The sequence below is a fragment of the Channa argus genome, chromosome 24 (genome assembly GCF_033026475.1).
Source record: "Channa argus isolate prfri chromosome 24, Channa argus male v1.0, whole genome shotgun sequence".
NCBI classification, from domain to species: Eukaryota; Metazoa; Chordata; class Actinopteri; order Anabantiformes; family Channidae; genus Channa; species Channa argus.
In genome coordinates, this window is record NC_090220.1 from 4,496,234 (window position 1) to 4,521,800 (window position 25,567).

The 25,567-nt window shown below is 39.8% G+C and overlaps 2 protein-coding genes across 2 annotated transcripts in view; one reads left to right on the forward strand and one right to left on the reverse strand.

The window, feature by feature from the left end:
• Window positions 1–368: 368 nt before the first annotated feature.
• On the forward strand, window positions 369–3,206 carry LOC137109293 (spermatogenesis-associated protein 22). Its single transcript, XM_067494910.1, has 7 exons — window positions 369–408; window positions 518–655; window positions 965–1,154; window positions 1,511–1,874; window positions 1,965–2,088; window positions 2,181–2,278; window positions 2,715–3,206. Exons 1-7 carry the CDS (start codon window positions 369–371, stop codon window positions 2,904–2,906), a joined length of 1,146 nt encoding a protein of 381 aa, XP_067351011.1. The 3' UTR covers window positions 2,907–3,206.
• Window positions 3,207–3,255: 49 nt separating this feature from the next.
• Window positions 3,256–25,567, reverse strand: part of LOC137109209 (LHFPL tetraspan subfamily member 7 protein) — an 88,217-nt gene continuing 65,905 nt past the window's right edge. Inside the window, exon 3 of the mRNA XM_067494756.1 lies at window positions 3,256–5,682. Coding sequence (XP_067350857.1) covers window positions 5,456–5,682 — 227 coding nt within the window. The 3' untranslated portion in view covers window positions 3,256–5,455. The remainder of the gene's footprint in view (window positions 5,683–25,567) is intronic.

The window sequence follows — 25,567 nt, forward strand, 5'->3', positions numbered from 1 at the left end:
GTTTGCTAACTTTTATTAACACATAGCTCAAGTATAACATTCTTCGTAGAAAAGAAATTTCTTCAGTACAGACCTAAAAAAGCAGTAAGGTTACATTACAGCTATAATGTTAGAGTAGCCATACCGGCAAAAAAACGCAGTCTAAAACTTTTTCTTATTTTTAGCTTTTTGTGTAATTAGCTAACGCTAGCTTTGGTGCACAGCTAATATTAAACTAAATAGACAACAAATCCATAAGCAGTCTTAGCTAAGCAATATTAACGCAACGTTTGTTTGTTTGTTTTTCCAAAACTAACCAGAATATTTGTCATTTACCATGTCTGTCTACGTATAGACTGCAAGCTTTGAGCTGCTTTCTATAAAAGAAAATGCAGAGACAGCAAAACCCGCCAGCCAGGCCAGAAGCAGGTTTGATATATATATAGCTTATATATATGTGTGTGTGTGTATGAGTAGTACATGTTCATACATGTTATGTATATGTTCATATATTTGTTTCCTCTGTTATCCCCACCAGGCGGCCTCTCTGTTCCGCTCTTTATCCAGAAGAAAAGAAACAGAGTTCCCTTGACATCTGCTCCTTCTGAAAATGAATTCTTTTTCAACGATAACTACGCTGCAAACGTCATCTTAGCTACACACAACAGCAGGCCAGGTCCAGCGTTAAGTTCAGCTCTCTAGGGTTCTACTAGATTATAGGCACTGGGTGGCAGTGCAACCAAAGAAAAGTACAAATTCCGACTGAACAACTAATGATATTTTAAAACATCTTGGTATATTCTAGATGTTTTTCCCATCTGATTTTTTTTAATCTTGGCAAAGTGACTTATACAGGGCATGTACATTTTTTAAAATAATAAATTTCTTGCTTTTCAATGTTTTTAATGTCATACTGTTTAAAATTACAAACTCCAACTTCAGACAGTACAGACTCTCCTTCTTTTGCAAATCTACCTTTACTCAGGTACCTATAAGTGTTACCAGTCCTCAAGCTCTTCTTCTGATGCTTCTCAAAGACATCCGTGGGACAGACAGGATAAGCCACAGTCTACTCAGTCTCAGCAGTACGGCAGCAACAGACCTGCTCCTGGACCTGCCACTACAGGGAGAACTTCCACACCAGTGTTCCATCCATACAAAGTTGGAAGCATGTGGTATGTTTCTTCTTCGATTGGTAATAAAGACTGTGGATGGACACATTTGTTATTAGATTTACTTTAACAATAAAAAAGAGGAAATCTTTCAAATGGCAATGTCAGATACATATTAAATTATTATTTATACATTTTTGTATGTATAATATTATTTATATCCTAAGAAAAAGTGAAGAGGTTGCTAATAATGCAAAAAAAGAGACACTGTCTTTTTTTAAGGCAGTAAAGAAGCTGTGTGAGTCAGGATTTATTGATGAACAGGGAGAGTGTGTGTAACTAAGCGCAGATTAAAGGAATGCGGTATGAAAAATAAAACTGTGCGACATATGTGTATAAAAGATTTATTTTTGTTTTAGTTCTAAGATAGGACAGCCCACAGTCAGACAACAGGATTCCTGCTCAAGTGGTAATTCCACGCAGTGCAAGTATCCAGCTCTTGGCAGCAGTGAGGATACACAAAGGAAGCCAAAACCAAGTTCCAGGTTATCTCAGATGGGTCAACAGTCATCTTACAGGCTACCCATTCCCACACATCACTATTCTCAGCAGTCTAGACCTCTGCCTCCTCCTGTCCCACAGCCCATTAGGCCTTCTGCTCATACAATGCAATCACAAGGAAACTCTTGGAACTTTACTAACAGCTTTGAATCGCAAAAATCCACTTTTGAAGGAAAGGGGAGGTCAAATCAAACTAAGACTGCACAGCCAACTCCTACTCAGGTAGAAATATTCAATAGTTTGCATATATTTTTAAAATGGCCATTAGTTCTACCTAACATTGGTAGTGATGGTGTTTGTATTTGTTCTCAGCAGGAAATGTCTCCATTGAAGCCAGCCATTGAGAATTCACTGAGGATCCTGACTGCAGTTATTAATGGCATGAGACACTGGAGTCAGTTTAAAGACAAAGTCCCATACTTATTTGAGATATTTGGTAAGTTGATTCAGAGACACTGCTGTTTTTACTATGCAGTCTACATTATTTTGAAAACACCAGTAACCTGACAGGTTGTACACTTCCCTCAGCTACTCTAGACTCTGCAGTCACACTTGGTCGCCATGGAGCCAAGAACTTCCTTCTGAGAGATGGAAAGGAGGCTGTGCAGTGTGTCTTCTATGAAAATGTAAGAGAAAAACCTCCTCTTCATGAGAAAATTCCTGTGAATGTGTCCTGAATTTATTGGAAGCATCAACTGACACTGTCACTTTGTGTATATTTACTTGCTCAGACTCTGCTCTGTTAAAGTGTTTCATTTAATTCTATGTGTAATCAGTATCAGTATTCAGTATAATGGTTATGATGCATTTTGATTGTATAATCACTGTACAAGTAAACCTGTTAGCAGCAAAAAGCAGTAAAATAAATCATTCTTTAAAAATTTTGCACAAACCCTGAACCATATTCTTTTCATGAAAAGAGGATTCATTGTTGTGTTAGACAGCATTGTGTTTCAGTGAGATATACCTAATGAACTGACAAGTGAGTGTATGCGTAATCATGTTAGTGTCAGTGTTAATCTCCAATCTTACTAAGCTTTATTTCTGCCTCTTGTCCAACAGGAGCAGGAACTGCCCCGTCTTATCCGTGGTCAAGTGCATCGCTGTGTGGGTAACTACGACTGCCGCAGAGATGTTTTGGTGTGTGTTTCTGTCAGGCCTGGCCTGCCCTCAGAGCTGAAAAATGCCAGGGAAGCTGTAAAAGCCTGTGATGCAGAGATGAGGGTGGTGCTCAAATTGTTTCGTGAAGTCTGAGCTTTGGTAGAAATTTTCCACACTACAATACTGATGGGAATAAAGTATACTATTATGTGATATTGATAAGTATACATGAGAAAAAAGGTTACTACATAATCCTAGATAACTCTTAAAGGTTGAAATCTCATTCGTTTTGAAAAGCATGTTTAAGGAAAATATTTTTGACCTATAAACCGATAAAACTTATTGTTGCCACTAGTTTATTACATACAGACGTATTGCACTTAATTGAATTTGCATGTTTTTGGCCTATGTTCTTGTGTTTATTTGCCAAACAATATATAAAGAGTTATTTATCCAGACCTTTAATGCAAAGTAAAGCCTCTATTTTTGTTCTGAAATACTTTTATTACAAAGAACGTTCACAGAACAGCAAACATTGTTTAGAGAATTAGTCAGGTAAAGCAAAGATGAAGAAGAAATATCTCAAAATATATCTTTAAAAATGGAGCAGTTAAGAATAACGTGATACCTAGTACAGTTAGTTTATTTACAATTCAACATCAAAATGGAAAAAAACAATATTTCTACTCTAGCAAAACAGTTTCACCAGTGCTGAGACTTTACACACAATGAATCAACAGAGAGGGGGATAAGTCCAGTGCAGTCACGTCAGTCATTCTCACAATCAAGCACAGTATGAGGTCCGGTCCAATACCAATATTTGTCTTCTGACCTTCTTTCAAATACAGCGACATAATCACAGTCATTTTCTAAATATCAGGAATGTCATTATGGGAACCCAAATTTTTAAATTATATAAATTTTAACCCATTAGCAGACTCCAGGTCATTTTTAAACACTAACACACACACATAAACACCCACTAGAAAGCGGAGTCTGGCTTGAAATTGGCAGTGTATAGGGACAGTAAATGGAGAAGTAGACATTTTGTCCTCAGAACATGACAGAAATTCTGCCAGCATTTAAAAAAAGAAGTGGGTTGATGAAGACATGCCAACACATGGGCTTATTTGAGGAGCAAATTATTTTGAGCTACATTTTACACATAATGTGAATAATGCGTCAGTTCAGCACAGATAACAAAAGGCGAAGTTCAATTTGTACAACTCCTGCCACTACCACTCAAATTCAATATCACACAAGGCAAGGATGCCAGGAATTAATCTGTTAGCTGCATGTCACAACCTTTTATTAACGTGATTCAAGTGATTTAATTCTCCTAGATAATTTGCAGTAATGTCTCAGGGCATAATTGAAGACACATTGTTTTTCCCTTCTGTCCTACCCCCAAGGATTAGAAGACATCTTTTTTTCCTCTTGAACATTTTCTCAGGTTAATGAGATCATACTGCAACAAGTACAAGAGACACACTTTTTCGCCAAGGTAAATATAACAGGAAAAAATACAAGCAGCTTTAAGCAGAAAAAGATGATAACCTGATAATTGTATTAAACACTTGTGTTGGTTATGTTGAAAGGCACAAGTTGGTCAGATCACATTTAAACTTTAGATCAACTCCTCTACCATTAACAAAGCCCATCTTATCATGCCTTCTTAAGAAAAATTCCTACATTTCCCTGCCTATTATTTCCTGAATTAGAGTGTTTAGTATTGTGTGTTGTAGACTGGAAAAAAAAAATTGTTTTACAAGTTTAACAAGTGAGTTACATTACACAAACAATTCTAGGGAAAAGGTTAACAAAAGGATGCAGTATCCCAACATGAACTTTTTGACAACACTGCTCTGAAACCACTACATATTATTATTAGAATTCAAGTCCTTGTTATGCGAACAGATTTTCATTTATTTTCTCAGCAGGTCTGATGGTGTGTTTATTGTCTTTTTCTTTGCGACAGTTACTGAAAGCACTGTTGTTGAAAGCTAAACCATTGTCTTGACTCCCACGGGTTCACTGCCTGGGCACAAGGCAGGCAGACGAAAAAGTCTGAAGAGCAAAAATCCTTAGAGTTTTTAGTTGTGTCATTTCCAAACCTCAAACATTAGCTCCGTAAATCCAGACGATATGTACAATCCAGACATCTCAGCACAAACAGTGCCACTAGATGCAACTTCTTGAGCTGCACAAACATAAAAAGTGTCTGTTCTGGTGTTTTTCAAAACCCCTTACTGAAACATTATTTGATTGCTCAAAAACATATCGCCACACAAACACATGCTTCCACTTCTTTTGTCTGTTTTGGAATGTTACATACTGTATATTTAAGTGTTTCCACAAAAAAGGAAGGAACAATACAGAATGTTTAGCATTTTTATGTGGTCATTTTCTTAAATTGTGAGTAAAATCATTGATCATTCCTCAGTTCTTCTGACTGTGTTATGACCAGAGTATGTCAAACTGTGAAAAACTTTTTTACTGTAACATAAAGCCTTTATTTAAATTAAATTAATTTTAATTAATTACTGTACATAACAGATCCAGGAAGACATTGTTTGTTGTTAAGTGTCAGCTTCTCTTATCACCGAATAGGGCTTTACAGGATGCAGAGTCTGTCCATGACATCAAGCCCCAATTAGAGACAGTCAACAAATAGAAAAAAAACAAGATTATATTTCACTTCACTATAACAGCGTGGGCAAAGGGGTGGGGGACAGCTGCTCCTTTGGTGCATATTTGGCAAAAAAGGGCAAGAAGACTGTGAGCATGACGCCAACAATAGCCAGCATGTAGCCCCAGCCGATTTGGCACTCGCCAGCATAGTAGATGTCAGAATCACCACAGAAGGACCTGACGAGAGTGGAGTTTAGGCCGAAGGGGTAGACCAGCAGTCCGGCAGCCATGATGAACACTGCAGAAAAGGTAAACACTGGGTTAGACAGTGTGGAGTTCTACATAGAAACGTTTGTGTTTATACAGATAAAATAGCCAAAGTTTCTTTCTTTTAATCTCATGTCATACGACTAGTTGTTTCTTGATGTAGGTGAGAGATGTGTCAACCTTTTAAAATTTTAAAACTGAGTCACTTGGTGGCAGCAGAGGCTTTAAACGGTCTAAATCAAAGTTAAGTGTGTAATCTAGATATTTCCTCTGAACCTGAACCCCCATTTGCATTGAGGTTTATTATGCATTGCTCTGTGTTACATCTCCAATTCTAAATCAGAACCTATGTAATTTTAGAAGTTCAACCACTCCAAAACAAACCTTTTAATGTAATGAACAACAAAAGTACTGATGACCTGTAATTGTCCGAACCTTCTAATGCAAAACGATTTATGCATCTTTACTATCCATCCTCATTTGAAAGCTGTAGGGCTTCATAAAAATAAGCTCGTTCTGCAGGAATCAGCTTTCTTAGACACTATCCTCAGCTCCCATGAAGCCAGAGAGTGGCTCACTTTTACAAATTAAGTCAAGTCTCCCAGCCTGTGCTGCCAAGCAGTTATCAACAGCACTACAGACTATCGGTGTTGCTCTAAGTCATTCTGACTGCCGCCTGGATTTCTGTTACAATGCCAGCTGTCGTTGGTGGTTTCTTAAAGAGCTGTGGTTACTAGACAAGTTTGAACACTACCCATAGTGAGTAGAAATCACAACAAATACATCTTATTATCCTGTATTGAATTCAGGAGATTCCAGTTCTCCTGTTTTTAAGGGCAGCAGCTTCACAGTGCTCCTATGAGAGCTACAATGTAACAGCTGTATGTATCAAATCCATGATTTGTGTGGGTAGTCGAGCATTGTGCTAGTTAAACAAGAAAAAAAAAAGAGGAGCTTTCATTTATGTTCTATTTGTACACAGGTGACTTTTGAGAGAACGGCAGAGTGATGGGAAACAAACAAAGAGAGCTGATTTAATGTGTCAAGGAGAGGTATCTTTTCAGTAGATTGAGGGTCCAATGAGGGTCTGCATCTCAGCCTTGTATAAACCAACCTTGTGCATGTGCCCTCCCAGCTCTCAAAGTGGCCCTGTGTTTTATCCGCAGGTTCCTGGTACGTCAAAGCTCACTGCCTAATGACACTTTAATGATCTCCTTTATCAAACTATGGCTTTTGTGAAAGAAACACAAAGACACAGGCACACATTCACAGCCCAAGGCAGCTTCCTTCTTTCACAGAAATGATGCTGCTTAAAGCCAACTGGGCACAAAACTATAATGGATGAACTACACAGTGGAAGCCCAAAATATTAAACACAGGAATGAAATCCAGAGAGCAGTTACTAACAAGTGTCAGGTAAGCTGGGTGAGGGCCAGATCAGGGCAGAAGGATATTCAGGACAGTTGTCTGGATCAGATAAGCTGCATCCCATGTTGTCAGAATCTCTGCAAACCTTAATGAGAGGTGAACTGTGGAAAAGCTGTAAAATCTACCTCATATCAAAATGGTTACATTTTTATCCCTTTCTAATTTTGAGACAGATGAGACCAAACCAAACTGCATTTAAACTTTTTAAAAATAAGAATTCCACTAATTAGACATGTAAAGAATCTGTTTACAGGTATTAGGGAGGAAATATTTATGTGGGAAAAAGTAGTATAAAGCCTTTTGTAGGTCCAGAGGAACCTGAGACAGCTGAAGTCACTCAAGTCAGTGTCAGTTGTTGGATCTGAATACTACCGGTTTGAAAAAGAAACAAATCTGGTGATGTGTCATTAGTAAGAAGAAAGATTACCAGACCTCATACGTCCACTTCAAGCCTCAGGGAGATGAGCCAATACTACCCACTTCTCGCATAATGCACATTCCAATACCAACTCCAACCTGTCATTTGTGAGTCTGACAATGTCATATTGGTGCTATATTAAGCAAAACAAGGTCATATTGCATTTAAGTGTTTTTCAGCAGAGAGACGCATAGGCTTAAACCATTTCCGTAGCACCATCATCAGTTTTCAGTAAGTGGTGAGAGGCAGGTTTTTCTATTCAGTCACGGACTGAGGAGTGGGACCATAAGTGGGGAATATTGAGAGAAGACGTGGTGGACGTTTGAAGAAGGACTGATGCACCAAGACAGAGTGTCTTTTATTATCACATAGTTTCTAGTGGGCAGTGAAGAGGACGGGTGCATCTGCTGCTACTAGTAATATAACAGACTGTCTGTGGTTGTAAGTGATGGAGGCTGTACAAACAGGGATCATCTTGACTGAATTCTAAGTAAATGTTGATACCTAAGCTAAGTAGGTGTGTTATCTAACTTACTGCTTTATTGGAAGATGTTTGGCCAGTGATAACAAGTGTTTAGCTGACAATTAGTCATTTGTGACATAATAGGTAAATACTGTTGAAAAACTGTATTCTATTTCTATGTTCATTTGGGCATTAAACATCTTCCATATCTATGTCTTGTACAATCCCTTTAATTAAGGTAGCAGATCCATGAAACAGGAGACTGTTTTCCACAGCAGTTTGGACAAGCTTAATTTCAACCAGGTCTTATATGGTCCACTGGTCTGATCCTATGAAGAATGGACATCGGGATGAAAGAGCCTGACATGACACCAAGATATCAAGCAGGGAGACTAAAGCCTGAGACTGTTTTATAACCAGGGAAGAAATTTGCATGTGGATATAACATGACAAATTGAATGTCCCTGCGTTGTCAGCATCTCTGGTTTATAATGAAGATAATAAAGAGGAAACCATGCAGAGTTCAGCAGACGAGGGTCGCTGAGTCCACTTGAAAGCAGAATATCCAAAGGAATCTCTTATACTGAGATTCGTCTATACAGGTACGTTACCTCCTAATAGGCACAAGTATCAGGCAGTTTACTAACATTCCAACCAGATCAACGTCTGGAACTCAACACGGGGAGGAAAATCTATCTTGGCTAGACTTGCTCCACAGAGAGGAATCAAAGTGAAGAGGTGTGGAGAGAGTGTGTCATCCCCAATCAGGTAAGTGCCACTAAGTACATGAGGCTGTCATAATACTGTAATACTTAAGAGACAGTGACAAATTAAGATATCTCAAGTCAGGTTGGCACTGATTTGTCCCAGTTTTATTGCAAGCTTTACAAGTTCCAAATAGGATCTTTCAGTATGTCTTTTTTCCCAGGAAAGAAACAAAAGTTTTTCAGATATTTAAATGTATTTAAATGTCATTTTAACCTGACATAAAAATAAGCAGGCAGCTGTATAGGGAAATGTCATTTCTGACCAATAGTTTTTAAGCTGTTTTGAGTTTTTTAGTCATTATTTTGTCCTTTAACATTCTTTCAATCTGTTTTTTTTTTTTTTATGTCCTTGAATTTCCCAGTATACTAGTTATGGCTGACAACATGTTTCAGAGTACACAGGAACAGCCTTGAAGTGTACATAGACTTCAGACTGAGGGAGTAAAATATTGATTCGGAAAAACAAAACAGCCAACATAGTTTTCACAGGCTGCTGCAAGGCTGCACAGGGCTTTGTGTTCATTAATGAGTAGCAACAACCTTTTATGCTTGAGTCACTCTTTTTTTTAATTAAGGTTGTGTTGTGTGTGTGTGTTTGTGTGTGTCTGTGTGTTGTGGGGGGGGGGGGGGGGGGGAGTGTATGTGTGAAAATAAGATGCAATAAAATGAGGAGAAAACATAATACCACCATATATTACCAAACATACCAATAATAAATGCAGCTTGTACCAACTAAAGGAACTAAATTACCCATGGTTCTCTCTCTCTGTAGTGTAGCAAGACTAAGCACGCAGCTTCCAGTGAAACAGGGTCACAGCAGTCAGAAAGAGAAAGATTGAATGGAATTGCGGGGCAGGAAGGTGTGTGATAACCTGCCGTCCAAGCGTGACACTGATTCAATTTCATCACAGATGTCGTACGCAGACCCACACAAATCATAGGACTACTCATGTGTGATATCTCACTGTGAATGCCAGTAGAAATATGGTAAGTCTGGAATCTACTGTCACAAATCCAATATACTGTAGTCCAGGACAATCTTACACCTTGTATCTATTCTACAATTTTATTCTTCCGAAGATATTACAAATTCAATTGTGTGAGCTTCATGCTGCTTTCATTACAATGACCTCTGCTATGGCTCAAGCACCATTGTCACTCTGTGCTGGCTGTCATAACTCTGTTAGCAACGGATAAAGTTGAATTAAATTCAATAGGAAATGGCTGGCTCTTGTATTGGGGATGCTACACCCTTTAATTCCTATTTTGCTGTGGCGTTTTCTGTCTGTTTGCTCCCTCTGGCAAAAAGTTACATTAAATATATGAAGTGCACTGATTATTGTTACCCAGGCCCAGAGACAGAGACGCAGGTCTGTGGTAGACAACAACCACACAGTAAAACCTGGTGTACAGCAGCCTCACATTGGGTGACTCTTCGTTTTAATTATTTGGTATTGTTAAACTTTTTTAAGGATGTGGGGGAAGATTTACAGTCGATTCAATAATATACTGCCTTTGAGTTTTGTTCTTTCGAGGCCAAGCACATTACAGTGTTTGATAATGAGAAGTCAGCAGGAGGAGACTGAAAAATAGGATGGGGCAGGTTATATAATATACATTCAACCCTTGCAGCCAGCAAAAGGGAGCTAGAATATATTAGAATAGACTAAAGCCTTGCTTATCTTCTCTGACCTACAAGCCACACAACCACTCACGTGGAGACCACAAGCTCCACAGGGACAAGAGCAGTCAGATGTGGAAATACAAAAAGATTAAAAGAAGAAGCCCAGAACCATACTGGACCTTTGGATGTTGCTTGTATCATCGATGTCACCAGCAACTGCCTCTCACTACCACCCATAGAAGAAACTTCTTATATGGCTGCTGTCCTAACAGGGACATTATCAGCTATTCACTTCAAAAGCACACGAATGAACACACACATTAGACTGTGGTCTTACGTAGCCACAAACCTGTTTGAGGACATGTTACCTGACATCAACAACACACAACCCAGAGGAGAGAAAACACCACGGCTGCCAGGGCTAATGCCTGTCTTCTTCTCTCAGGTTAAGTCTGTAGACAAACAAAATTCATCTAATAAATCTTGATTTGCAGACATGTTGCTCATTTGTTTGTGTTGCAGGCCATGCTGGTTATTGATGAAACGCTGTGACAGGAAACATATGTCTGAAAAAGCTGAGAAGCATTGCTTAATTACAGATGCACGCCCAAAGCGATACATCAGAACTACTGTTCTTCTCAGGTGTCTTCCTCAGACATATTCTTCATCATCTTGTCTCCCATTTTATTTTTCCATAAGCAAGCATTTCCCATGAATAGAACAGGCGAGCTGCTCTCTGTGTAGCCACATGTAGATAATAATAACATAGACGTGATCAGGCTGATGTAAACACAGTGCAGATTTACAGCAACAGCTTGGGGCAGCATACACTGGCTGTGACCCACATACACCCTCTGCTCTATTGTGTGTACATAAGTATACATGTCAGTGTTGTATACATACATATATATGCATATATTTGCATTATGTTTATGTAAATGACCTTGCAAAGCGTGGTACAGAATCACTTGTGGGTTAACACCTGGCTCATTGGCAGCTTCATGGGTTAATTAAAAGATTAGATTTTAAACTTTTTTAATTAATCTGTGTGTTTTAAATAGAAATGTGTGTATGTTCGTGTGATAAAAGCATAAGAAGGTCAGTGAATACTGTAACAGTGGTGTGTCTCTAGGAAATTGGCTTTTCACTGGCCAGACACAAGGAGCATTTCCATTTTCCCCTCTATCTACAGGCAAATTGAGATGGGGCTGGATAATTTCCTTTTCTCTTTCACACACTTTTACACACACGTTTTTTTCTCCCACCTACAGCCAACTGGGAGGGTGTTCAAAACATGGCTGCAACAGTGCATTAAGACCAAGCACAGTGACCGCAGATAAAGATCAAAGAATGTCAAAGGAATGTGTGAGCATCCCTGAGACCATAGATAATGGTCTGTCCTATCTGAATAACCAATCAACTTAGAAGAAATTTGGTTGAAATAACATACAGCACATTATACAAGCTGCAAAGATGGTCTCCAGTGTTACATATTTAAACGTGCTTTGAGTTTTCTCTATTATTTAATCTCCTCAGTCTGCTCAAGGTGAAGAATTGTAGCGTGGAAGATGAAAGTTTCTGAGTTGGTGGGAGTTGAACTGTGTGAGCAGTGAATCTCCAGGTAGTCAGCTGGGACCTGGTGGAGCGTGGGCATAAACAGCAGGGACTTCATCCTAATGTGATGAGCTGTGCTCTAGTCTGCATACAGCCATGTTGATAATTAGGCTCGTTGCGCCTCTGGGAAATTATGCTAATGACACTCCTCCGACTACCTACATTTCGTGAAACATTTGGCTTGAGGTGCTCACGTACACACAAACACAACTGCCAAGAAAATGGTTGGGTGTAAGATTAAGGAAGAGAGAAGACGAGGGCAGTGGGGAGAGAGGATGGAGAGAGGGCAAGTTTTCAGAGATTAAGTGAAGTGCTTTGGTATACGGACCTGTAATTGCCAGTGCTTAATACTTTTTTAATTTCCTCAAAGAGCTTTGTGCAAAATAAGAACAACAGAGAATTAAGAAAACACACAAGAAAGAGCAAATGAGAGGGAGCTGGTGCCATTGGTGAGGACACTTCCAAGTGAAACAGCAAACCAGGAAAAACCCAATGACACAAAACAAAAAGCTCTCTAACTTAAAGACCCATGGCATTTGTCATTTCCACATGACCAACAGGTCCATTTGTTGAAATACTAGCGCCCCGATGTAGGGGGACGCAGGTTCCTGTTGAAGAAAAAAAAGAGGGGTCAATATCATTGCTTACAATGGCGGCAAAATACCATCCAGCTCATAAACACTGTATCAAAACTGTGCAAACACAATGGTTTTGGTGGGTTAGGCACAAAGACGTCAAGTGACTTTTTACAACAAAGCAATAAACTTGTGTCACACTGGACTCAAACTCCGGTTCCCTGCAGAATAGTCCGCTGCTTTGTTGAACCATTTAGCAACCTCAGCCTCCTCCTGACAAAGTTTTCAGTTACTTTGCCTCACCCCAAATGTTAATACATTTATGTTGGTCTTTTTTTCTCTTTTTTCTCAACCTACCTATTCTTGCTTTGCAGAAGGAAAGAGTGACATGCAAGGAATGAAAAGAGAAAATGCGAGAGTTCCAGCCGAGTAAAAGAAGATATTTGACAGTAGCCTTTGATGAACAATAGCTGCCACTTTTCAGTACAATTTTTAAACGCAAGTTTAAATGGGATGAAATTGTCAGGCACAGCTTCCTTTCCTTTACCACAAAGCAATGAGACAAACCAGCAGCACGTGCCCAGAATGTCCACAACGCTGATTTGAAACCACAGGGGAATTACTTGTCAGAGTCCGTGTGAAAGCGACTGGTAAAAGAGAAAAATCTTTAACCTTATCTTTATCTTTAAAAATGTTCAGCAAAAATGGTCCACTACTGTCAATAGAGGCAAGAACCTGTTGACCTTGAGAGCTGTACAAAAAGAGATAAATAAAAAGAGAAAATCAAATACAGGGAGTTGTGAGAGATTAGCAGGGCAATAAAATAGCTTGTGCTATCTGTAGAGTGAACAGGTTTCCCTGTGGACTGGTCAATCAGAGTTCACTAGTAGGTCTCTTTATCACTGAGTCATTGAGAAGTGCTCTATGCACATACTGCACAGGGGGTAAAACCCAGGGTTCAGATTCCATATGAGAATGTAAACACACTTTACATTTTGTTTTCCTGAACTGTAACTATAACTTGTACAAGCATATCCCATCTTGGAGAATAAATTAGATTAAACGAAGGCTTTAATACTTCTTTGTGGGTGAGTGCAGTAACAAGATCAGGATTAGAACAAAACATATACTGAGTATTAAAGATAAGACTCAGTATGTTTAGGGAGTTTCTGTGTGAGAACAAAGAAATAAAGACAAGGTTGTTATCAGATTAGCAATTAATTTGAAGGCATAATTTTATATTGCCACTTGCTTTATTGCTGAGATTGGTTGACAATAATAATCCCACTGTATCTACAGTATCTGCTGAATCTAAAGACCACAGTTTAGCTTAGATTAGCAGAAAGATTACAAACAGGAAAATAGTTCTGTTTAAATATAAAAGAAATTAAAAGCTGCCTACTGACACTTGTAAATCTCACCAATTCTCACCTACAATATGTAACATGTAGTGGGAGACTCCAGGATCATTCAGGTCTTTCAGAGTTTCACTCTTCACTGTGCACAGCCCAGATATTAGTCATTATCAAATTAGAATAAATAATAATCTGCAAAACTTGCTAATCAAGCTGAAATTGTTGGATCTATATCTCTCTACTCAATGACAGAGTCACAGGAAGTGTCAACAGAAGATGCAAACTGTAGCTTAAAAAATACAATGACATTGAAAAATAAAATAATGTGGTATTACAGGGATTTGTGCTTGACTATTTCCTGACCAGATGTTGTGTATTCCTCTGTGAAACCTATGAAAACATTTATTTTAACATTTTGAGCGAATAACAAAGAAGTGTTAATTAATTAGCTTTTGAGATAATAGAGAGATAAGAGAGATATAATGAATTAATGTATACCAACTGATTAGTCGATGAAAGACACAAAAAGGGAATGAAAGCAAAATAAAGAGATAAAAGAATAAATAAATGGATAAAAAGGAGCCACAGCATAGTGCTCAGTGAGCTGAACAGCATTTTCTCAGCCTCTAAACACACTTTTAGTGTACATTTCTCAGCTCCCAGTGCATGCTGAGCCATCTGAACTCCTGTTTATGACTGCAAATCTCCATCCTGAGAGCATTGTAGCGATGACACACGAATCTCATATGCTGCATCCAATCTATCATTTTAATTACTTCCATTTCCATAGCGCCATTTTTTTTTCATGTTACAAATTAATTTACACCTCAGACAAATTGCTTGTCCTTGACTCCCTTATCCCTTATGAAGCAACCCACCATGCACATGGGGATGTTGTCAGACTACATCCTAACAAAACCTAATCCACTGATCAATCCATCCGTACCATTTCACAGATTGAATTAGCACAGGAGACAGAGTACTTCACATGCAATGGATAGGATAATAAATAATAATAATGCAAGAAAGAGAGTGGCAATTAGATTGAAGACATCAATCCATAGTGAAGAGTTGGGCTCACAGTGACAGTGTGTTTTATGAGAAAACAGTCAATGAGGGAAAAATTGTGAATCTGAAGGCCTGGTCCTATACTGTGTGTGTGTGTGTGTGTGTGTGTGTGTGTGTCTGACATTAACCCCATGATTGTGTTGACAGTCTTTGGCCCTGAGGCTAAGCCCTGCAGTCAGATGTCTCCTGGGTTCAGTAGATGCCTCAGGGTCAACAGGGAATGTCAGCTGTGAAAGTCTGAATTGCCCAATGACATGTGTAGGTGCATTGTATATCCAGCCGTAGTATAGCTTCACACTTCACATCTGTGTGCCACAAAGTCAGTAAAGAGAAAGGCAGAGCAGAACACACTACATTGAATGATTTCGGTTTTGATTATATGTCTTATACAGTGTGCCCCCCTCTCTCAGAGTCAGAGGGTGATGGCTATGAATGAATTGATTACCGAATACAAAGTACAGGGGCAGGGCTAGTGGAGCAGGACATGACTGGTCAACTTTCCTACTTTCCTAAAGTGTGAGGTTTTTACCGCTACTAGCTTTTTGATAGGATATACATAAGAACTCAACCTCCTGCAGATCACTGCAGGTATAACAAAAAGTGCAAAATGCATGAATTCATGAGGTGGGCTAAGAATAAGGGGGTTATTTTACAAATGATTGCCAGGCATTTTTCATAATGCAGACTATATTTTGAATAGCTTTCCTTTGTGCTGGGGTTATACAGCTCACTCAGCACCTAGACAGCCCTTTAACTCAAGTGAGACAATGTGAAAAGTCATGCTGAAAGAATTCACCTTTGTTGTATAAATTACATTTTTGCATCCAGAGACCATTTGAAAAAGTGTCACCTCGACAGTGTGTTGTTTCCAAAGCAGAGCAGAAGAGAAAGTAGATCAGTATGAATGTGATGTGCACAAGGCTGCCGTAGACAAAAGAAAATCAGGAGCCCTACACCTGGGCACAGTAACTATATACAAACTTCCATTAATCAGATTGTGTCAGTGCATCTCTTGCCTGTGTAGTCTTGCACACGGAAGATCTGAAACTAATAAATGCATGTTCCTCTGTTTGAATCTCGATCTCTGCCTGTGTGTATGTGTTACTGTAAGTAAGCGTTTCTCTGCTGCTAATGTCAGATTGGTCGGATGATACATGTAAAAATAACAAGAACCTAATTTGGTTTGCTGAGTAATGGATAAAATAAACAAATGTGCAAAGGTGTAATTAAACAAATCTAAATTTAAAAATGCCCAGATGTGTTCGGAAACTATACTTAAGTAGAGATTTCTATGAAATATTAAGTGGATTTTACAGTGGGGCAGCAGTGGCCTAATGGTTAGAAAGCTGAGCTTGTGAAGGAAAGTTCAGGCCAGACTTGAATCTGATTGGGACTAGCAAACAGCAGCACTTGTGTCTCCATCATCAACACCACTGTGGTGTCCTTGAGCAAGGCCCTTAACCCTAACTGCTCCAATGGAGCTGGGCAGCTTGTAGGTGTGAATGTGTGCGAAAGTGTCCTCTGCATCCTCTTCTCTCACACCAACTAACTTCATGTCCTCTCTCACTACATCCATAAATGTCCTCTTTGGTCTTCCTCTAGACCTCCTGCCTGGCAGCTCCAACCTCAGCATCCTTCTACCGATATATACACAGTCTGTCCTCTGAACATGTCCAAACCACCTCAATCTGGCCTCTCTGACTTTATCTCCAACACATCTAACATGACCTGTCCCTCCAATGTCCTCATTCCTGATCCTGTTCATCCTCGTCACTCCCAAAGAGAACCTCAACATCTTAAGCTCTGCTACCTCCAGCTCTGCCTCTGTCTTTTCTTCAGTGCCACTGTCAGTTAGTGAATCTCGCCAAATACAAAATAAGGATGTATTTCAAAGACATGTGAACAATAATAATAGAGGAACAATTGTTTTGTCTTGAAGAGTTTAGCAGGTGGCATGCCTGCTGTGGAAATGAAATGTGGCTGTTTTAGCAGACAAAATCATAATATGACAGTGGCTCTGGACTCAGCAGTGTTCCCATACTTGCTGAGGGAAATTTTAGGACACTAGACACTTCTGCACTGCAGTTGGCAAATGTTGTAAAATATCACGTTTTTAGATGTGTTCTTCTCTGGATAAGTTAAGTTATATTTTGTGAATGATACAAAAGTGTTCAGACAGGTGAAAGTAATTTGGAAGTAATTTTGTTCAAAACACTTGAGGAGGATGTTTCAGTTTAACAGCAGCAAAGAGCTACGCTGGAAAACTGGAAAATGATTGTTTGACAATAGATAGAATGCTTTTACGTAGAGACTGTGATGTAACTGGAGAGGAGGGGCAGCAATATAATGAATCTCTACAGGTGACGTGGGGCCCTGCTGGGTTTCTGTAATGAAGCTCTGCCCTGCCATTGCTCCCTGACCTACTGGCATTAAGGAAAAATGTGAACCATTACCTCCAGACTTCACCAAGTGGTGTGTGCATGTGTTTGTGTGTGTTGGTTAGGAATGGGTACAGGAACAATTGATAGAGATGAGGCACAGTAGGGGATTCAGAGCAAACAGGCCTCCCACTGTATATGAAGAAAATGTCTGTCCCAACATTGACAGATTATAGCATATAGTGCAGGTGTTTGTGAATGTGCCATGTGAAGTCAAGCTAAATACGCCGGAGAATATTTTAGTTATATAAACAACCTGAGCCTTGGCATAATTTCTTAGACACACACAAACACACACACACACACACACACACAGACACACCAGTAAGTGATGTGGAAATGTTGGAAATGTACAACAAACAAAGACACTTTATTCCTAATAAGATGCTTTCAACCAAGCATGAGAACTGTGACAAACACACACACACAAACACATACACAAGGCTCTTTGGGCAGTTTAAGAGGCTGCTGGAATGTGACTGAGGGAACATCCAATCTTCTTTAAAACCTTATCTCTTCATCTACTGTGTGTGTGTGTGTGTGTGTGTGTGTGTGTGTGTGTGTGTGTTTATGTGCTCGTGAATTCCGCTGCAGTCTGCTTTTTCATATTTCTCAGCTGTATCTAGCAGCCATTGTTCAAAAGTGCTGAAATCCACAGCACCACAAGGGAATGAGAACAATAGGAGGCTTTGGTCTTAATTCTAAACAAATAATATTTTGTGGGATGTCTTTTGTGAAAATGGATGTGTCACTTGCAGTGTCTGCTCCACAGTTGGCTGGACTCTCAAATTGGAGTGGTACTGGCTGAAGATCATCTGATCAGCAGATCTCGGGGATCAAGTTCATTACAAGATATGGAGCACCACTGCAGAATGCCCCAGATAAACTCTTTAAGATAAGATAGGTCTCTTCCCTTCTGGCTCTGCTGTTTGGTTCTTCATCTTCTCATTAGGCCTCCCTTTCCTCTTCTCCTCTTTATGTTTAAAGGTTGAATAGACAAATAGAACTGTTGGCTGATAGGTGGCCAGCAAAGATTAAATTGTTAGAAGTTTACTTATCCAAGATGCGCACAGCTCAACATACTCACTTACTATTAAACACTCAACATGTTTTTGTGAAGATTTGGTCTGACCTCTGAATCCTGATACAGTTTCTAATTTATTAGACCTTTGGAGAATAAAACATTATTTCATCTTATCATTTACATTTAGTTTATATCATATTTGATTTGAGCAGTAAATGTATTATTCACAATAATGTATTTTTTTAGAAACAAAATAAAATACTATAATACATTAAATTCTAAACACTCACAATAAACATGAAATAATCCATAATGAATGAGATGAACATTTTTTCTTTTCTTTCTTCCATACAGGTACCTTTTAAGTTTGTATTATGGTAGGAAAAGAGCAGTTGAATGTATAAAAAACATGTAAATATCTACATTTCCACTCTTGTATCTTAGGATGACATTTTTGTGTTGTAAAGTTGTAGGCGCTATTATGAACAGGTGACCAGTTTTAGAAATTAAAAGTTCAAATTTCCCTGTTTCAACACAAAACCAGTAAAATCCAAACATTAAGAACTAAATTAGAAAAAATCTGGTCTTATTCAAGATAACACTGCACAGAAAACTAAAACATCAATCTGCAGCTGAATTCAGTTCATGCAACAGTCGGGCAATTCTCATTCAAGTGAGCGGGTGCCATCAGAGTCCGTTGGCAAGTTCTTATAATACATCAATGATTAAAAGCTGTCCAAAATTATGGACAAAAATATGAATTCTCTGAATGAGGGTAAACAATATGGATCCAGCTGTATAGTTGGAGCACTGAAATGATTCCATGTGAGTTGGTCTCTCAGTGTGTTGTTTTAAAAATCTGTGTTCTTTCATCTACTACATATTTAATGAGCATCGCACTTCCTCCCTCTGCCAAGCATGAGAGTAGCACACAGGTGAAAACACATGCATGCAAACACATCCATACACACATATTTTAATGGCATCTTTTAAAGTACTGCTCATGTTAATGGTGCAATAACGGACTTCGGCCGTTCCTCTCAACCTCACCCTCTGCCATCTCACTGGACTTCTTTCAGGAAGCTATAGCTTCAGTCTTCTCTTCATACACTCAACATCTTTTCTTTAATCTAAGGAGCCAGAAATTTACCTCTCTGTACTGATAAATGGCTTCCATCTGCCCTTCAATCGATCACAAGCTTTCAGATCCATAAATGAAGGCTTGGGTAACAAGTATGACCAGAAAGGTAATCAAGAAGACCACCGAGACACAAGGGAGAGGAGCGCTAATGTGGTGAAAGCATTTCCTGGGTTACAGCAGCCTTAATGAAAGCAGTCAGAGCAGTGCAGCTTGAGCTCCTCACACACACGCACACACTCGCACACATACAAACACACACACACACACACACACACACACCTTATGTGTGGCTGTGTGACATGTAGCCCATCTTGAGAACAGAGTCTCGGTAACAACAGTCTGCCTCACTCTTCCTATTTAGTGCTTTGTCAAACACACACACACAGGGTGTCAGAGGTCAGGGTCAAAGGGTGACATTTGTTCACTCGGGCGTGACTCTGGGGTTTAGTCACACATACTTGTTTCAGCCTCTGAACATCTATTGTGGCAAAAATGACAGCCTTAAAATAACTTTCTAGAAATGTAGCAACTCCAGAAATGCTCATTCAGAAGTAAAGGTGAGAATCAATGACTACAATTTACTAATATTATTATTTTTAGGCCACACAATTGAATTTGTATGCAGTATTATCATGAAAATTTAAACATCTTTTAGAGATTCCACATCCTGATCCGCAATTTTGTTGACTGCTTGCTTATTCTTCGAGAGGGTTTCACAGAACTTAATGGCATCATGAATCATTTATAGCATATTGTATGTCAACACACGCACACACAAGTGGGTCCAGTATAATTGCAAACAAGGCAATCTGTTCCATCCCTCTGGTTTGACCTGCATGGTTTCAAAGCTCAATTTCAACACCAGCTACCGACAAAAATACAGACATGTCCGTCAATCAAAGCAATCACAACACAGGTGGAGTGGACTCATTGCGGTGGTATGGGAGAGTGTAATGGCTGCGTAATCGTGAGAATTGCTGGAGATAAATATGGAAAGTATAATAAAAGGGCATAATATTTCTTTTTGAGACAGTAGGAAATATAGATCTGCTGGCTCCAGTGCACGTTTGTTTTTGTGTGAGTGCCAAACTGTCTTTCTAACCCAGCAAAAACATTTGTATTTTAGTTTCCTTGAAATGTCCTCACTCAACACAAATACAAATCTGGATATGGTGCATATCTCTACGAACAACAAACACAAGTTTCAGTGCACTTGCAAAATTTGCTATTGAGAAGGATGAAATTAAGAGGCCCACACCTCCTCTTGTCTGGCCTGCTAAGCAATTTATATCAGGAGGAGGAAAGGAACTCCGGTGAACTGGGTGGGTGAGAAAAATGTTTACCATGGCACCTCCAACATGTCAGACCTTAATCCTATTCAGATTCTAAAGCTGGGTTTGGTTTCTTTTAGCCATAAATGTATTGGTGAGGCTCGCAGGATAGCACAAGTAGAGTTGCTACCTTCACCACAAGCTTCAAGTACAGTATTTGTCTGATTGCTTGTAAACATGCTGCACAATGGAGTATTGATTTTCTACAAGGTACACAGACTAAAGAAACCCTTTCTGGTATAAATGATAAAGTTAAGTAATGTGTCCAGGATTGCAACAACATCATAAACACAAGCGTACACCCTTTATCTCCACTCAAACAGTGTCTTGAGGGCAACTTGGTTGTCATGCCACCTCCGGGAGAATGAAAGGCCAAAAGATAAAATCAGGTGCAAAAACAGACTGGTCATGTCTCAAAAACAAGGTATAGTTGTTGTTATTGTGGCCTTAAATCGATACTTATCTCTTTACTGTGTGCTAACATTCACATGTCTGGTAAACTCTTCAGTTTGAGGATGGTGATATGGAAAACAAAGAATGATACAGGGTTTATATTATTTTAAGCCCCTCTTAAGCCCCTACAGCTTCCCTCACACACAAACACAACACACAATAATGCCTGACCTCACATAAACACTATTCCGGCTTCCCTAGAGTCAAATTATTATGATAACTGGGGCGTTAATAGAACAGCACAAAGCCTGGCTATCATCTGTAGAGGCTACTCTATTAACAGGTTTATCACTAAGCAACAGCAGAAAAACCCACACATACACATTTCAAAATGTAATGGTGGTGTGTCTAATTTGGTGAGAGTTTGACAGACAGCTTTTTAATGACCACGAGCCTGGGTGAGGACTTAAGCTGAAAGAAGCATATACGGCTCCTATCATGGCAGCAAAAAGACATCCAACAGTCAAAACCATGTATAGAGTGAGTTCGATGAGGGTGCTGCTGTTATCCCACCAGTGAATCCAACAGCCACGAATAATCAGCTAATAGTATTTGGGTTACAAAAAACAAACACAATTCAAAGAATATACTGTGACATTACAAAAAAACAAGACAGGCCTTCTCCCCACACTCGGCATAATGCCATGGCACTCCGGGAGTACTGAGTAGCATGTAATGAGAATAACCATGCGGCTTTAGTCGTGAAATGCCTAATTAGCCATTAGCATGCACTAAAAGCAGCTATGAGACTATCACTGTCTCTCTTCCACAATCCCCCACTGAGTTGATACAATACTGCACAGACTCCCAGGATCCTCACAGTGGGGAGAATAGTCGACCTATCAGATGTCTCCTTCCACAGTTCAGGTCCCAGCATTGAGACCACGGTAAGGTTTGTGTTTCATAGTACTGGTCCAGCACGCCCACACAAACTGCGGCCTCCTGTTCTTCTAATTTTGTGGGTTAATTAAAATGAAGCTGTCTGCTGTTTACAAGAATGCAGCCATATGTAGCCCAGATCGTGCTCATCAACACTTTGTAGCTATTTAGAAAAATGGACTTTAACTAAAGCCACAAATGTACACAAAGTCACACACACAGGCACTTGTGCGCATGCTCTGTTGTATGTGGGTTGTGATCCCTGTCATTAGCAATTTCTGCCTCGTTGTGTTTTGGGATAATTAAGCAGCTTAATTTGGTGCCCGTCTTGGCTAATGAGAGGTGATGTGCTGAGACTTTGCATGGGTAGAAAAGAATCTGTATAATTATAAAAGACAACATAAATCTGCTATTAAGTCAAACTAATGCTATTATCCCAAAAGAGTAGGTTTTTGTCCACCGTCTTCCATTCAAAGGGAAATCAGGTCACGATCAGCTACAGGAAAGCACCATGGAGCTGGTGGACTGAGTCAGAGTCCTGCTCAAGGATAGTACAGCAGTGAGGGTGATGCTCGAAGTGAATCTGAACCATCTGGTTGTTGGAAAGAGCATCTCTCTGCTCATCGTTCCACCTTTCTGCCTCCAACATTTCAACTGGTGAGCATAGGTTTACACTGAATACATTTACATTTATTAGCGTTGACATTTGCGAATGACTTGGCGTTTGGCTTGTAGTGACTGTGTGATTAGTTTATTGATGTCTGTGTTTGGAAACCACTGACTGTGTGTTTAGTCTGTAATGACTGTGTAATTTCGCAGGAGCAGAACCAGACAGAGGTGGCGTAGGACTGAAGCATCAGAGGTGAGAGATCCCTTTAGTGCTACCATTGACTAAACGGTATGAATATAAACAGCACTGAATTTACAGACCTACACTCACAGAACTGGACAGAAGCATGTGATGAATGTGGGAACTAAATATCACCATAAAACCATCTGTAAAGCCGGTCACGGTGAATGAGCGGCCAATAATTGCCTGGCCAAGTTCGACCATGTGAGTCAAACCAACTGAGCGCTGTCATATTTACAGTGTGACTGGCATCCTTTAAAATTAAACTCACCATGACACACTAGTGGCTGCATGTCAAGTCAGCAAATGACTGCTTTTATGGTTCTAGATGTGTATAATGTATGTATTACAGTATCTTTGCTAAGTTATGTGTGTATATCTGAACAGCACATGGTTTGAGTACTAATACTGTCTGGCATCCTGTACACATATTCATTTGTCTCGGTGTTGTTTGTCAGCTAGATTAGTGGAATTTTGTGGTCCCAAGTTTCTTTTTAGGTGCTCTCTACAGCTTACCAATTACCACATCATCAAGGGGATGTGTCCAGCCCTATTAAGTCACCCAAAATGCACAACCACAAATCCCACATTACACTCCATCACTAAGTAAATATGACCAGTATGGCCAGTCCAAGCCAAACCATGTCTGTGTGCTTCCATCACCCACATCTCTGCCCATGCACATCTCATGCCCAGCCTGTGCCACCCAATGTACCATCTGCCTTGGCATTCAGCAGCATCAGGCCAGGCCAGACCATTGGTCCAAAGAGAGGTGGGCCGATGAGGGAAAAGGGGGGGGACCACGCTCCAGATGCTCTTCAATCCAGCTGCAGCCTGTTGCAATGTACAAGGCGTGATGCACACCCCTGGATTAACGACCCCCGCCCCCAATCTCCCCTGCCTGCTCCTTGGGCTCCTGTCACACTATCTGCATGGTGGCTGCCAAGCCCATTATCCATGCACGGTTTAAGTCAAAATGCCACACGCTCACTAACTGATCGATGGGGTCTTAAACAGTGGGGAACCATTTAAACATGGAGTGGGGTGTGTGTGTGTGGTTGTGTATGTGCATATGTTGGTGCGTGTGTGTATGTTAGTGTGGTCCCACTGCCATCTCATCTTTCCCAGCCGTCTGTATGGATTTAGATAGCTAGCCTGCGGGCCAAGCTCCATCGATTACAAACAGCCAGCAAATCCTGCTGACAGACAGCTCGGTTGAGGGCACACCTTGGCTTTTAATAGTCCTGTCCATGATGCATATGTTCATGTCGAAAGCAAAGTAGTAAAACACTGCAGCAACACACTGACACCCAGCAGGCAGCCACTGTAACCTTGTGTATCTGCATAATGACAAAGACAAAGACATAGACAGAAGCAACCTCGAGCAGTTACAACACACCCTCAGAGATAAAAAAAAAAAAGTCATTGAAGCTTGAGCTTTTTTGTGCTTTTCTCTCTATCTGTGTGTGTCTCTGCTCTGCTGATGGGCGGAGGAGGCACTTAAAAAAATGCAAATGACCTTGTCTGATCTCGAAGCAAACGCAAGGAAATTAAATTAAAGCTCCCTGCGACTTGGAAAGTGCTGTTTCTTTAGTCTTGTTGGGCTTTCTGTGTATTTGTGTGTGTGTGTGTGTGTGTGTGCGTGACCAAGAGGACTTTTCTTTAAATCTTATTAAGACCTATTTCACTTGTGTAATTCCTAAATCTTGTATGAATAATAATCAAATTTGGTCCAACAAAATAACATTTGCAAAAACATGTGTCTTGTGATTATGAGAGTTCTGCGTAGCGGCTTTTCTAGTTTCTGTTTTGTGTGTGGGTGCTGTCTGTGAATCTACCTCTTTGTTTGGCCTGTTCCATTGTCACAAGCACTAATAGGAATTCACAGCCATTTAATAATTCACACTGAGGTAGGCGGCTACAGTAAACTGTCAACAACGCAAGCTCCTGCTGAAATCCCATTAACTGTCAAAGTATTATACTCATAATGCGTCTGTCTTTGCTTTTGCTTATATATACAAAAGCACATACTAAAACCACATATGTGCGTGTATTACACTTCCTCACAATAATCCTAAATGCCTAAAACTAAATGGGATAAATTTGTGGGGGTCTGGCAGGGCTCTGAGGCACTTCCTGTTATTTCAGCAGTGAAATGGAGACTCTGTTGGCCTTTGGGACAGGGGGCTAAGCCCAGAGGCATTATCATAATAGAGGTTCTATGAGGAGCAGCTGCCATACAGGTCTATGTTTGTCTGGTGATACAGTAACAGCAGCCTGGTACTAGTTGGGCTCGCTGAAACATTTGTTTCATTCCTATTTGGCTTTATATCCTCTTGTGTTTCACACTGATCTGTTACTAGAAGTAAGGAAGTAGAATAACAAATGGCAGGTTTCATCTGAAGTGGAGAGTGGAGGGAAAAGATTAATGTCTGACATCACATTAGCATTCCATATATTTAAATATTTAATATATAGTTAAATATAT

Bases quoted from the DNA above. Each gene is read 5' to 3' on its own strand.
- LOC137109293 (XM_067494910.1), top strand. From the start codon at position 369: ATGCAGAGACAGCAAAACCCGCCAGCCAGGCCAGAAGCAG. The intron at 409-517 runs GTTTGATATATA...TATCCCCACCAG, and splicing joins GCCAGCCAGGCCAGAAGCAG to GCGGCCTCTCTGTTCCGCTC. The intron at 2,089-2,180 runs GTAAGTTGATTC...CACTTCCCTCAG, and splicing joins ATACTTATTTGAGATATTTG to CTACTCTAGACTCTGCAGTC.